Source organism: Chlorella variabilis, assembly GCF_000147415.1.
Source record: "Chlorella variabilis unplaced genomic scaffold CHLNCscaffold_3, whole genome shotgun sequence".
Lineage (NCBI taxonomy): Eukaryota > Viridiplantae > Chlorophyta > Trebouxiophyceae > Chlorellales > Chlorellaceae > Chlorella > Chlorella variabilis.
Genome location: NW_005435085.1, coordinates 2,389,959 through 2,401,559, shown reverse-complemented (window position 1 = coordinate 2,401,559; position 11,601 = coordinate 2,389,959). Strand labels below are relative to the sequence as shown.

The 11,601-nt window shown below is 70.2% G+C and overlaps 2 protein-coding genes across 2 annotated transcripts in view; one reads left to right on the top strand and one right to left on the bottom strand.

Moving 5' to 3' along the window:
• CHLNCDRAFT_140958 (hypothetical protein) overlaps positions 1–11,456 on the bottom strand; it is a gene marked incomplete at both ends in the record, with an annotated part of 13,015 nt that extends 1,559 nt beyond the window's left edge. Inside the window, 35 exons of the mRNA XM_005850710.1 lie at positions 201–271; positions 467–611; positions 804–944; positions 1,132–1,270; positions 1,532–1,665; positions 1,939–1,999; positions 2,233–2,363; positions 2,608–2,723; positions 2,966–3,029; positions 3,224–3,323; positions 3,492–3,592; positions 3,805–3,968; positions 4,200–4,368; positions 4,603–4,738; positions 4,963–5,069; positions 5,254–5,335; positions 5,557–5,710; positions 5,947–6,064; positions 6,278–6,352; positions 6,529–6,587; positions 6,847–6,919; positions 7,193–7,348; positions 7,541–7,631; positions 7,879–8,000; positions 8,250–8,368; positions 8,602–8,767; positions 8,964–9,024; positions 9,351–9,433; positions 9,587–9,705; positions 9,888–9,963; positions 10,131–10,321; positions 10,485–10,578; positions 10,734–10,806; positions 11,033–11,088; positions 11,286–11,456. Coding sequence (XP_005850772.1) covers positions 201–271; positions 467–611; positions 804–944; positions 1,132–1,270; positions 1,532–1,665; positions 1,939–1,999; positions 2,233–2,363; positions 2,608–2,723; positions 2,966–3,029; positions 3,224–3,323; positions 3,492–3,592; positions 3,805–3,968; positions 4,200–4,368; positions 4,603–4,738; positions 4,963–5,069; positions 5,254–5,335; positions 5,557–5,710; positions 5,947–6,064; positions 6,278–6,352; positions 6,529–6,587; positions 6,847–6,919; positions 7,193–7,348; positions 7,541–7,631; positions 7,879–8,000; positions 8,250–8,368; positions 8,602–8,767; positions 8,964–9,024; positions 9,351–9,433; positions 9,587–9,705; positions 9,888–9,963; positions 10,131–10,321; positions 10,485–10,578; positions 10,734–10,806; positions 11,033–11,088; positions 11,286–11,456 — 3,918 coding nt within the window. The remainder of the gene's footprint in view (positions 1–200; positions 272–466; positions 612–803; positions 945–1,131; positions 1,271–1,531; positions 1,666–1,938; positions 2,000–2,232; positions 2,364–2,607; positions 2,724–2,965; positions 3,030–3,223; positions 3,324–3,491; positions 3,593–3,804; positions 3,969–4,199; positions 4,369–4,602; positions 4,739–4,962; positions 5,070–5,253; positions 5,336–5,556; positions 5,711–5,946; positions 6,065–6,277; positions 6,353–6,528; positions 6,588–6,846; positions 6,920–7,192; positions 7,349–7,540; positions 7,632–7,878; positions 8,001–8,249; positions 8,369–8,601; positions 8,768–8,963; positions 9,025–9,350; positions 9,434–9,586; positions 9,706–9,887; positions 9,964–10,130; positions 10,322–10,484; positions 10,579–10,733; positions 10,807–11,032; positions 11,089–11,285) is intronic.
• A 71-nt stretch (positions 11,457–11,527) lies between these two features.
• Positions 11,528–11,601, top strand: part of CHLNCDRAFT_140957 (hypothetical protein) — a gene marked incomplete at both ends in the record, with an annotated part of 949 nt that continues 875 nt past the window's right edge. The window contains one exon of the mRNA XM_005850992.1: positions 11,528–11,563. Within this exon, the coding sequence (XP_005851054.1) occupies positions 11,528–11,563 (36 nt within the window). The remainder of the gene's footprint in view (positions 11,564–11,601) is intronic.

Here is an 11,601-nt window from a genome sequence, read left to right as displayed (position 1 = left end):
TGGGGTGGGGTGGGGTGGGTGGGTGGGGGTGTGGGGTGGTGTGGTGAGCGCCAGGGAGTCCGCGCAGGCGGGGGATGCCCCAGGCGACACGGGGAGCCCCAGGGACACCACCAGCTGCAGGCAGGCGCGTGCTGTCACCACCGCCACCAGCACAGCGCCCCCCCGGCGCGGCGCCCCCAGCATTTGGCAGCGGCCCCCACCTGCATGCGCGCCTCCAGGTTGACGATGTCGAAGCCCTGGATGTGGATCTCAAGCGGCACGGGGCGCACGCCTGCGTGTGTGTGTGGGGGGGGGGGCGCAGCCGGGGCGCGGGGTGTGTGTGGGGAGCGGGGCAGGGTGGAAGAGGGAGGCTCAGCCGGGGCAGCCGGGGAAAGCGGGTGCTGCACACACTAGCCCCTTGACTGCAGAGAGAGGCGCGGTGGCTTGCAGTGCTGGCTTCTGCCGGCCCCAGCGCGGTGCCACTCACCGGGCGGGAAGTTGAAGAGGCCGTGGCTGGTAGCGCCCACCCACTCCCCCACGTCCTTTGCGTTGGCCAGCGAGGTGGCCAGTGCCACGATGCGGATGGGGCGCTCCGCCTGGCTGCTGATGTACCGCATGCGGCTGGTGATCACCTGCGCGCAGGCGGGGGCGAGATGCGGCGGGTCAGCAGGCAGGGCGCCCATTCCCGAGGAGCGTCCATTCGCGAGCAGCAGGGCAGGGAGGGCGGGAGCAGCTTCTGGGGGCACCCAGCAGGGCCAGCCAACAAGCAGGGCCAGTCGACAGCCGGAGCCAGGCGCGCGGGTCCCCAGCCGGCCAGCACCCACCTCCAGCGCCGCGCCCTGCGGCCCGCCCAGCAGGTGCATCTCGTCCACAATGAACAGCGGCACATCCTGCGCCGCCTTGCGCTGCTTCCACCGCCGCGACAGCATGTCCCAGTGCTCGGGGGTGGCAATCACGATGTTGCCCTGCACCAGAGGGGGAGGCGGTGTGCAGGGCATGCTCGGGCGGCGGCAGCCCGCGGCGGAAGCAGAGCAAGCAACGCTAGACCCCTCCTCTGCTGCAGCCACCCCCCATGCCTGCAGGCAAGCCCCCACCACATCCAGCACGCGTGCGCCCAGCAGCAGTACCAGCGGCACCAGCGCCAGCACCCACCTTCTCCAGCAGCTTCAGGTCCGCCTGCGCCTCCCCGCTGAGCTGCACCACGTTCAGGCCCAGCCCCTGCCCAAACCGCTTGCCCCAGTCGGCAAACCGCTCCTTGGCGATCGATTCCAGCGGCGCAATGTACACGCAGCTGCAGGGGGGCGGGCAGGGTGGCGCGGGGTGGGGTGTTGGTAGGGGGCAGGCAGGTGGTGGTCGCAGGCGGCGCCAAGCGTGCAAGCGACGGCAGGTCACCTGGGAGCCGCTGGCAGGCGGCCAGGCAGCACACGCAGCACCGAGGCAACTGTGCACGCGAGGCCGGCCGCCGCGCCTCCCCAGCACCCGGCCTGCCCCCCACCTCCCAACACCCCGTCACCCAGCCCCCAGCGCGGCCCCCAGCCCCGCCGCCGCTCACCGCGCCGTGCACTTGCCCTCCGCCGCCTGCTGCACCATGCGCAGCAGCGCAAACTCCGCGCAAATGGTCTTGCCCGAGCCGGTGGGCGCCGCCACCAGCGCGCTGTCGTCGGTGTTGTACAGGGCGGTGAAGACCTGCGGGGGGTATGGGGTGGAGGGTGGGGGGACAGAAACAGGCGGGGGGGTCAGGCGGGGTGGAAGCAGCGCAAGAGGGTGTGGGGGGACAGGAAACGGCGGGGGGGATTGGAGAAGTCAGGCAGGGCGCTGGGCGGGCGCCGGCGGCGAGGGGCTTGAAGCCGGGCCGCTGGCCATGGCTGGCGGCGTCCGGAGGAGGATGAAGAGGATGGTCAAAAGGAGGCGCGGCAAGCGGGCGGGCGGCCGGGGGGGGCAAGGCACCCCGCAGCGCACCTGTGTCTGTATGGGGTTGAAGTGGGTGAACTGCGTGTACAGCTTTTCAAACTCAGGGTTCCTGCGGCAGCGGAGGGCGGGGAGGGGCAGGGAGGCTCAGCTGGGTGCATCGAAGGCAAGCGCTGCAAACGCACCCGGCCGGCAGCTGCCCACCCACACCTGCGCCCAGACCGGCCCTTGCAGGACCCCGCACGCCGCCGCCAGCACCCAGCAACCCGGCCCTGCCCCAGCACCCAGCAACCCGCCCTGCCCCATGCACCCAGCAACCCGCCCCCCCACAACACACCCACCCACCTGAGCGCCGACACGGGCAGCGGCTGCAGGTCCAGCAGCTCGGTGGGCGGCGCATACTTCTCGGGCAGGATGAGGTGGCGGAAGGAGACGGGCAGTACAGACTCACACCCCAGCCACTTGTCGCTCACCACCTGTGGGGGGCCGAAACGGCGGCAGCAAGGGGCAGCAAGGGGCGGCGAGGTCAGCGCACCGTGGGAGATAGATAGGCAGCACAGCAGTCAGCGGCAGCGGCAGCGGCGGCGGCAGTCGCGGATGCAGAGCCGCGCGAGGGGCATGTGTAAGGCCCAGCGCTGCTGCAGCCCTGCCAGGCGCGACCCGTGCCGAGCCGCCGCTGTGCACGCCGCCACCTGTCCCGCCCACACCCCGCCGCCGCACCTTGACAAAGTACTGGGGAGGCAGCGGCTCGGCCACGGGCAGGGTGAAGGTCACCAGGTGGTCCTCCTCGGCCAGAGTCTTCTTGAGCAGGAAGTATTCGTGATGCAGAACGTTCTCTGCGGGTAGGCAGGCAGGCGGGAGGCGGGTAGGCGGGGGTGGCGGCGCGGCGCCGGCCACGCCAGGGAGGCAACGCAGCAGCAGGCAGGCGCGGTGATTGGCATGCCAGCTCCCGGTCTGACGCTGCACCTGCAGTTCACATCAAAGCGCTTGCAGGGCTGGAGCGCAGCTCTCCCGTCCGTGTCGCCCCACCGCCCCCACCCACCCACAACCAACCAACACACACACACACACCACCCACCGCTGTCGCTGTCCTCCACGATGATCCAGAAGGGCTCCACCACGCCGTGCACCTTGTCGTCCCACTGCGCGGGGAGGGGGGAGGGCGGCAGCGCGAGGCGGGCGGCCGTGAGCGGACTCATCACAGCCTTGCAGCAGGCGGCAGGGAGCAGCGCCAGCAGGCCACCCGACCAACGCCCCCACACACACATCGACTCATGGCATCCCCCCACCCCCGCCCACACACAAAAAAAAATTATCATCCCCCCGGAGCCCCCACCTGGAAGTCGGGCGTGATGGTGAGGTCCACCTTGAGCACGGTGCGGGTGATGGGCTGCACGTGCGCCGACAGCTCCAGGCGAGGGAACTGGTGCACCAGCCTGCGGCGGGGGGTGGAGGGGGCGTGGGGCGGCGGCCGGCCATGGGCGGCAGGTCGGGTGGGCGCGTCCGCCGTGCCAAGTGCGGCATGCAGCCCCGCCCAGTTTAGGGTGAGGCAACCCTAAATGCACCGCCCTGGCTCCTGGCCGCCCGTGCGCTGCCCCCCTCACTTGTGCACGGTCTTGCCCATCTTGGGGAAGCGGATGAGCTCGCCAATCTCCTGGCTGTTGAGGTCGTACCAGCGGTCCCACGCCAGGTCCTTCTTCTCAATCTGCGGTACCAGGCAGTACAGGGGTGAGCAGAGCAGACGATCAGGCAGGAAAGTCGATGCCCCAACAATGCTGCACTGCGGGTTTGGCAGAGTGCCAGGCTGGCGCTGCATGGGCTCTGTCCTGCAGGCTCGGCAGACCAAAGCAGGCAGGCCCCCCAGCAGCACCACCACCGCCAGGCTGGTCTAGGCCACACCACCCCCCACCCACCCACCTTGGCCAGTATCTCGTACGGGATGCCCTTGAACTGGCGCAGCGGCGTCTGCGACCCCCACATGCGCCGCATCACGCACTTGCTCAGCATCAGCGCCTTGTCGGTCAGCCCCGCCCAGCCGCGCCGCAGGCACACCTCAAACAGGCACCGCATCAGGCGGCCCGCTGCGGGCGGCGGGGGGGGCGGGGCACAGGCATAGGTGAGGCCGCGTGCTTACAACAGGCCGGGCTGGCATGTGCCTCCGCCTTGAGCGCGCCCCGCTCCTTCCCAAGCGCCAGGCACCCCTATCCCCAAAAGAACAGGGTGCATTATCACCCCCATCCAGGCAGGCGCCCAGCACATACGCACGCACGCACACACACACACACACACACACACCACCCCCCGGTCCTCACCGCTCTGCGTGACGTACACCATGTCGCTCATGAGCGCCAGCCCCTCCAGCTTCAGCTGGCTGATGTAGGCCTGCAGCAGCACGTTGATCTTGGCGGTGGGCTCGTCCAGGCTCTCCTTCACGGGGATGGGCACCCGCTCAATCAGCTTGGCAACCTCCAGCTTCTCCTCCTGCGAAGGCCATGGGGGGGAAAGGGGGGTCACCGTGTGCACGCGCTAGTTGCTAGGCGCGGCGGCGGTGGGGCGCGGCGGGGTGCGGCACCTCCTTGCGCCCCCCTGCCAAACTCAGGCCAACGAGCGGCTGGCGGCGGCCCGGAGCGGCGGGATCAGCGGGCAGCAGCGGGCCACACGCAGGTGCGAGAGGAAGGCAGGAGCCCAGGAGGCGCCCGCGAGCGTGACACCCACCTCCCGCACCACCATGTACTTGAACTCATCTGCCAGCGCAAACAGGCGCAGCAGCTCGATCTCGCCCATGGTGGGCTTGAGGTGGTCGTTGAAGGAGGAGATGGTGCGGTACGACACGTAGTACTGCGAGGCAATCCTGCGGTACGCCAGGGCGGTACACAGGCGGCGGCAGGAGCCGGGCCGTCAGCAGGGCGCCGGCGCCGGCAGCGGGAAGGAGGCAGCGCACCGGCGGCAGCCGCAACACCGGGCATCCGTCCCGGGGCCTACCAGGCCATACCTGGCACCGCGCAGGCCCACCCCCTGGCCCAAACCCCTGCCCACCAGCGCTGTGCCTACCCCCTGCCCCCCGCCCACACCCACCTGCCCAGGTCTGTGGCCTGCAGGTTGCCCGAGCGGCGGTCGTACTTGACCAGGTTGTGGCGGTCCAGCATGACGGCGGCGGAGTGGGCCAGGTCCATGCGCCGCTCCTGCAGGTGGCAAGGCGCGGGGGGGAGCAAGCACGAGCACGAGTCGGCAGCCAGCCCGCAGCGCCCCCCACACCCCCGCACACAAACCCACCCAGACCCCCACCATCACGACCACACACACACACACACACACACACACACACACACCACCACACCACCCCTCCAACCCAACCACCACCCCCACCTGCATGAGCGGGTCTGTGTCCAGCGCATCGATGGGCACGCCGTACAGCTGCGGGTTGCACAGCATGCGCACATAGAGGTAGCTGCGAGGGGGGCGGGGTGGGCAGGAAGGGGAGTGGGCAGGGATGAGGTGAGTGCAGCCAGGCAATACCCGGTCGGCCTGGCCGCACGCCGCTGCCGCCCGTCTGTCCCCAGCCACACCAGAAACCGGAGGCCGCGCCCCTGGGCTGCCTTGCCGCGCCACGCCCGCACGCACGCGCCGCCGCATCCCCTCCGCTCCCCCACGCCGTGCTGCTTTGCTCACGTGTATCCCAGCCACGAGGCGGCGTCCCGTATGTTCTGCACGGTACCCAGCACCACCTCGGCATTGAGGTTGTCGGGTATGGTCTGCACGTACTGCGACTCAATGGGCAGCTGCATGTTGAAGAGCGACAGGTAGAACTGCAGCTCGGTATGGGCTGCAGCAGGGGGGGAGGGTGGGGTAGGTGCGTGGGTTCGTGGGTGGGTGGGCGGGGCATGTGGCAGGCCAGTTGTGGGGGACATGGCAGGCCACAAGCTGCGGGCAACGAGCCTGCCCGGGGGAGCGCCCGCGCCATCCCTTGTGGATGGCGCGGGTGTTGCGGGTATGGCGGGAAGGCCGCGGGCCCAAGGCAGGCGCCTCCCAGCGTGGCGGGGGAGGCCACCCGGGGCTCACAGGTGATGATGATGCCCTCCCCAAAGGTGTCGAACTGCGGGCGCCCCGCGCGCCCAAACATCTGCATCACGTCCAGCGGCGACAGCTCCATCCACGCCGACTTGACCGGGTTGTACACCTGGAGGGGGGAGGGACGAGGCGAGGGGGCAGGGAGACGGGGCCAGGGCATGCTCATGTGCGGAAGGGCCCAGGCAAGCCCGCGGCACATATACGGGAGCCAGCGGAGGCAGCGCGGCAGACGACGGGCACAGAAACAAGCGCCAGGTCGCTTCCACAGCGCCACCTCGGCGCCAGCTGGGCGCCACCTCGGCGCCACCTCAGCGCCGCCCACCTGCGTGCCCTTGATGATCACGGTGTGTGCCGGCAGGTTGACGCCCCAGGCCAGGGTGGCGGTGGACACAAGCACCTGCAGCCACAAGGAGCGTGCGGGGCGGGTGATGCGGCGAGGGTGATACCGACAGCGATGGCGGCACCACGCCGGCCATGCGTGCGACTTTTGCACTGACGGCACAGCCCCGCCGGCCAGCCCGGCCCTTGCTGCAGACCAGCCAGGGACGCACAGCCCCCCAGCACCCAACCCACCTGGATGTGCCCGTCGGCAAACAGGTCCTCCACCAGCGTGCGGTCGGCGCGAGCCATGCCTGCACCGCCACACCACACACGGCGCGGGCCGGAGGCAGCGTCAGTCGGCGGCGGCGGGCGGCGCAGGGCGAGGCAAGCAGGCGACACAGCGCCGTCTGGCGACACCCCTGACCATGCACCGCCACCAGCACCACCACCAGCATCGCCACAACAGGCAGGCAGGCAGGCAGGCAGGCAGGCAGGCTGGCAGGCGGGCGGCCGGGCAGGCAAGCAGATGGGCAGGCAAGCAGGCAGGCAGGCAGGCGCATGCTTTCACACCGGCGTGGTGGATGCCAAACCCGTAAGGCAGCAGCTCCTTGAGGTCGCTGTTCTTCACGCCCTCCGCCTCGGTCTGCACGCAAGCAAGCGAGTAAGCGGTGGTGGTGGTCGGGAGTGTGTGGGAGGGTGGCATACAGCATGGCAGCGGGCACGTGATCGGGCGGCGTTCTGCTGCGACGGCGGCGCCGCTCCCAGGCAGCCCCCTCGCTGTCAATGGTGTAAAGAGGCACCACCACCACGTGCCGCCCCACCCTCCACCAACACCACCACTCGACACCCCACCATCACTGTCGCCCCCACTCGCCACCCCACCACCACCGGCGCTGCCGCTTGCCACCCCGCCCACCTGCAGGATCTCCCTGGAGGCGGAGTCGTCGCGCAGGATCCGGGCCAGCGAGTCGTTCTTGAGGCACTCCTCCTTGAGGAAGCGACCCGTCTTGGCCGTCTCCTTACGGCTGTGCACAAAGATGAGCACCTGGTGCTTGCCTGCCGCCTCCATGACCTGCGGGGTGTGGGGGTGGGGAGGGGAGGATAGGGAGGCAATGGGGAACACACACACGGGGGGGAAGCTGCCCTGCTCATCGGGCAGCACTCAGCGGGCTGCGGCAGTCCAGGGCGACGGCTGTCCGACACCCAGCACCACCGCCACCGCCTCCCACACCCCTCACACCGCAACACACACACACACACACACCTTGTTGTAGCAGATCTCGTTCATGAGCTGGAAGCGCTGCAGCGGCTTCTTCACAGTCACGCCGATGTACTGCTGGGCCAGGGGGCAGGGCCTGCAGGGGGGGTGGCGGTGGTGGGGGTGGTCAGGGCAGTATGTGTGTTGGGGGACGGGGTGAGGGGACATGGGGCCGCCGGCTCGAACGGCATGCCCCGGCAGCCGGCACAGGGGGCGGAGTGAGGAAGGGCCCTGTGATGCGCATGCCGGCCAGAAGGCACGCCCAGCCAGGGATGGCTGACAGCCACACCCAGCCTGGGACTGCCCCCGGCCAAGGCCGCCGCCGCAGGGCCCCGCGGGCACACCTGAATGAGTTGTCGAAGTAGAAGAGCCCCTTCTCGGCCTTGACCCTCAGGAAGGAGGCCACGTCCTCAAAGTTGGGCAGCGTGGCGGACAGGCCCACCAGGCGCACCATCTCCTGGGTGGTCTGCGGTCCAAGAAAGCGGTGGAAGAAAGCGGTGGGAGACAGCGGGAAGTGGAGGGAGGCGGGCACGGAACGGCAGGCGCGTCGGGGACGGCCGGCCTCGCCGCCGCTCGCACTTGCAGCGCGCAGGCAGCCCGCTGCCAGCAGAGTGCGGGCCACCGGCCGCGGTGACCAGGCCACCACAGAGGGGGGATGCCACATCAGGCCACCGCACCCCACACCAGGCCACGCCGCCCCGCCCTGCCCCCTCACCTCAATCTGCCGCACTGTGCGCGCCACGATCGACTCCAGCACCGCGCCGCGGTCGTCGTGCAGGAGGTGGATCTCGTCGATGATGACCAGCCGCACCAGCTGGGTGTAGGTGCGGTCGCCTGCGGGGCGTGTGTGGGGTTGAGAGTGGGTTGTTGCGGAAAGGCTGACACAGGAGGCGCAGGGTGCGGGCCCAGGGGCGAGCCCCCGGATACCCCATGCCTGCCCCCAGCTGCTGCAGCCACACATGGCCGCCGCCGCAGCGGCAGCAGCCCCGAAGCAGCCCAGCCTGCAGGCAGGTGGGCAGTACAGCCTGCAGGTATGCGGGCTGCGGGGGAGGCGGGCGGGCACCCACCGCTCTTGCGCGTGATGATGTCCCACTTCTCGGGCGTCGCCACGATGACCTGCGTCTCGTCGATCTCCGCCTTGGTCAGAGACATGTCGCCCGTCAGCTCTCGCACCTTCACCTTGTACGGCTCCAGCCGCTTGCCAAAGTTGCCCACCATCTCCGCCACCAGCGCCTGCGCGGAGGCAAAGGCGGGGGGGGGCACGAGGGCAAGGTCGGTCCACAGTGGACAGCGGCGGGGCTCGAGGGTGGCAGCGCCTTGCCTCGCCGTCCCCCCCAGCAGCCACGCAATGGTGATGCTGCACACCCGCGGGCAGCAGCCCAGGAGCAGGGCGAGAGGGGCCAGCCCGCCAGCCCGCCAGCCCGCCCACCTTCATGGGTGCCACGTAGATGATCTTGAAGGCGGCGGTGTCGATGGAGCCGTCCTCGCGCCTGCAGTGCAGGGCGGGGCAGGGGTGGACAGGAGGCAGAAGCGCACGCTTCGGCAGCAGAGGCGGCGGCGGCAGCAGCTGCAGCTGCAGCGGAAGCGGCGGCGGAGGCGCGGGCGGGGGCGGGCGCTCTGCCCCACGGCGGCGCCCGCAGCGGGGCCGGCCCCCAGGCACCAGCCCTGCCCCGCCCCGCCCTGCACTGCCTGGGCCCTCAGGCACCAGCAATCCCTGCCCTGCCCTGCCCTGCCCTGCCCTGCCGCGGCTCCCATCCCCAGGCAGCCAGGCGCCGCCTGCCCATCCCCCAACCCCAGCCCCAGCCCCAGCCCTCACCTGTGCAGCCCGATCTCGTGCAGCATGGCCAGCATGGCAACGTTGGTCTTGCCCGCGCCGGTGGGCGCACACACTAGCATGTTCTGCGGCGGGAGAGGCGGGGCAGGAGAGGGGGAGGTGGGAAAGCAGGCGCAGCAGGGTGGGGATGCCAGGCAAAGGGAGACGGGGGGCAGGCTCCAGACAGGCAGGTGTACATGCGGTACAGTTGCGGTACGGCTGCAGTACACGCCGCCCACCTCTGCGCTGTACAGCGCGGTGTCGCACACGCGCGACTGGATGCGGTTGAGGCTCTTCATGCCCTTGAACCCGGGCTGCGCCCACTCGGGCAGGCTGCTGATGTCCACCAGCGTCTCGCCTGCAGAGGGCGAGGGCAGGCAGGCAGGCAGTGTCAGTGTCACAGCAGCGGGGGAGCCGGTGCGCAGAGGGCTGGCGAGTGGAGGAGACGGGGCGCCTTGGGAGGGACCGGGCTCCCGGTGCACTCCGGACGGTCGGCAGCAGCGAGCACAGGCGAGGCAGCGCCGCCGCTGCAGCACTCACCGTCGGCAAAGGGCTTGGGCTTGAGGGCGGGCACGTGCACCTCCTCGTACCCCTTGTGTACTGTGCGGTACGATCCCTGCAGGAGGCGGTACAGCCACCGGCGCAGCCCGCATCAGGAAGCCGGCATGCATGGGGGCCGGCCCAGCACGTGGGTGCCTCAGCGCAGCCCTCGCCTGACCTCCCCCTGCTGCAGCACCCTCCCCCCAAACCTCGCAAGCCCGCATGAACCCTAACCCTGCACACCTGCGGCAGCGTGCACTGCTTGCTGCTGTTGAAGTGGGAGCCCTGGGCAAAGGAGAGGTTATCAAGGTCGATGGCTTTGCGGCCCGCAGCAGCGGCGCCGCCCGCGCCGCCGCCCTCGCCGCCCTCCCCCTGCCGCAGGCGCCGCGCCTCCTCGCGGATCGACCGCTCCACCGCGCTCTGACGCTCCCGGGCTGCGGCAGGCGCGGCGGGGCAGGCAAGGTCAGTGCTCCTCCGTGCCTGCCAGCACACAACACGCAACACACACACACACATGCCCCTCGATACGCTGGCCACGGCCACCAAGTGCCACCCCAGCGGGCTCCGGCAGCCAGCCAGCCAGCCAGCCAGGCGCACCTGAGGCACGGGTGGCGTGCAGCGCGTCCAGGATGGCTCGCGTCTCGGCGCCCGCCTCCATCTCAGTCTCCACACGCTGCCGCTCCTCATCGTTCTGCGGGGGAGGGCGGGGAGGAGAAGAGGGGCAGAGCGGTTGCGACGGGCGAGCTGCGGAGGGCAGGCGGGCGCTGGGAGACGGGACGGCACAATGCCACAGGCGCGGCGGCCCGGGCAGCGGCAGTACCGGCGGCACCGGTACCGGCGGCGTACCTCTGTGCGCGCCAGGCGCATGCACCACACGATGCGCAGCCGGTTCTTGAGCAGCTCCTTGATCAGCTCGAACCTGGGGGGTAGAGCAGCAGGGCGGGGACGAGGGTGGGGGACAGGGCAAGGGAAGAGGACAGAGTGGCGGGAGTGCGATCGAGTCCCCACTGAGCGGCTCTGCGGAGCTGCTGTGCTGGCATTTGAACAAGCCTCCAACACGCACCGGCACCTGCGCGCGCATGGTACCACACCACACCACAATGTGCCGTACTGTACCACATCATACCATACCGTACTGCACCCACCTGTCAAAGTCCAGCAGCATAACCAGCCGGTTCTCCACCTCTCGGGCATCCGGCATCTGCAGGCGGCGCGCGCAGGGCAGGCGGGGGCAGGCGGCGGTCACTCCACAGTGGGGAACGGTTGGCGAGCGCCGCCAACGGCGGCGGCCACAGCCGCGCAGCAGGCTCCGCGGCAGCACTCCCCGCTGCAGCGGGCAAGAGGCCCCACGCGGAGCACCTAAACATGTAATATTTGTTAAATAAACATGCCACGCACCTGCAGCGCTGCAAACGTGTCCTCCCCAAGCTTCTGTGCGGCGTTGGGGTCGATGTCGCCGAAGGCCTTGCTGATGCGGCGCTGCAGCCAGTAGGCGTCAATCTCCTGCGGGCGGCGGCGGGGAGCGGGGGCGCCGCAGGCGGCGGCACGGCGTGCGTCAGCGGCGCCCATTGCGAGGCAGGCAGGCGGCCGGGCGCAAGATTACACGGGGCAGGCGTGCCAGGCGGGACGTGCGTGGGCACATGCACGGCAGATGCCAGGCAGGGCGCGGGCGGGATGTGCGCGCTGTGCCACCCCACCACACACGCACACACAT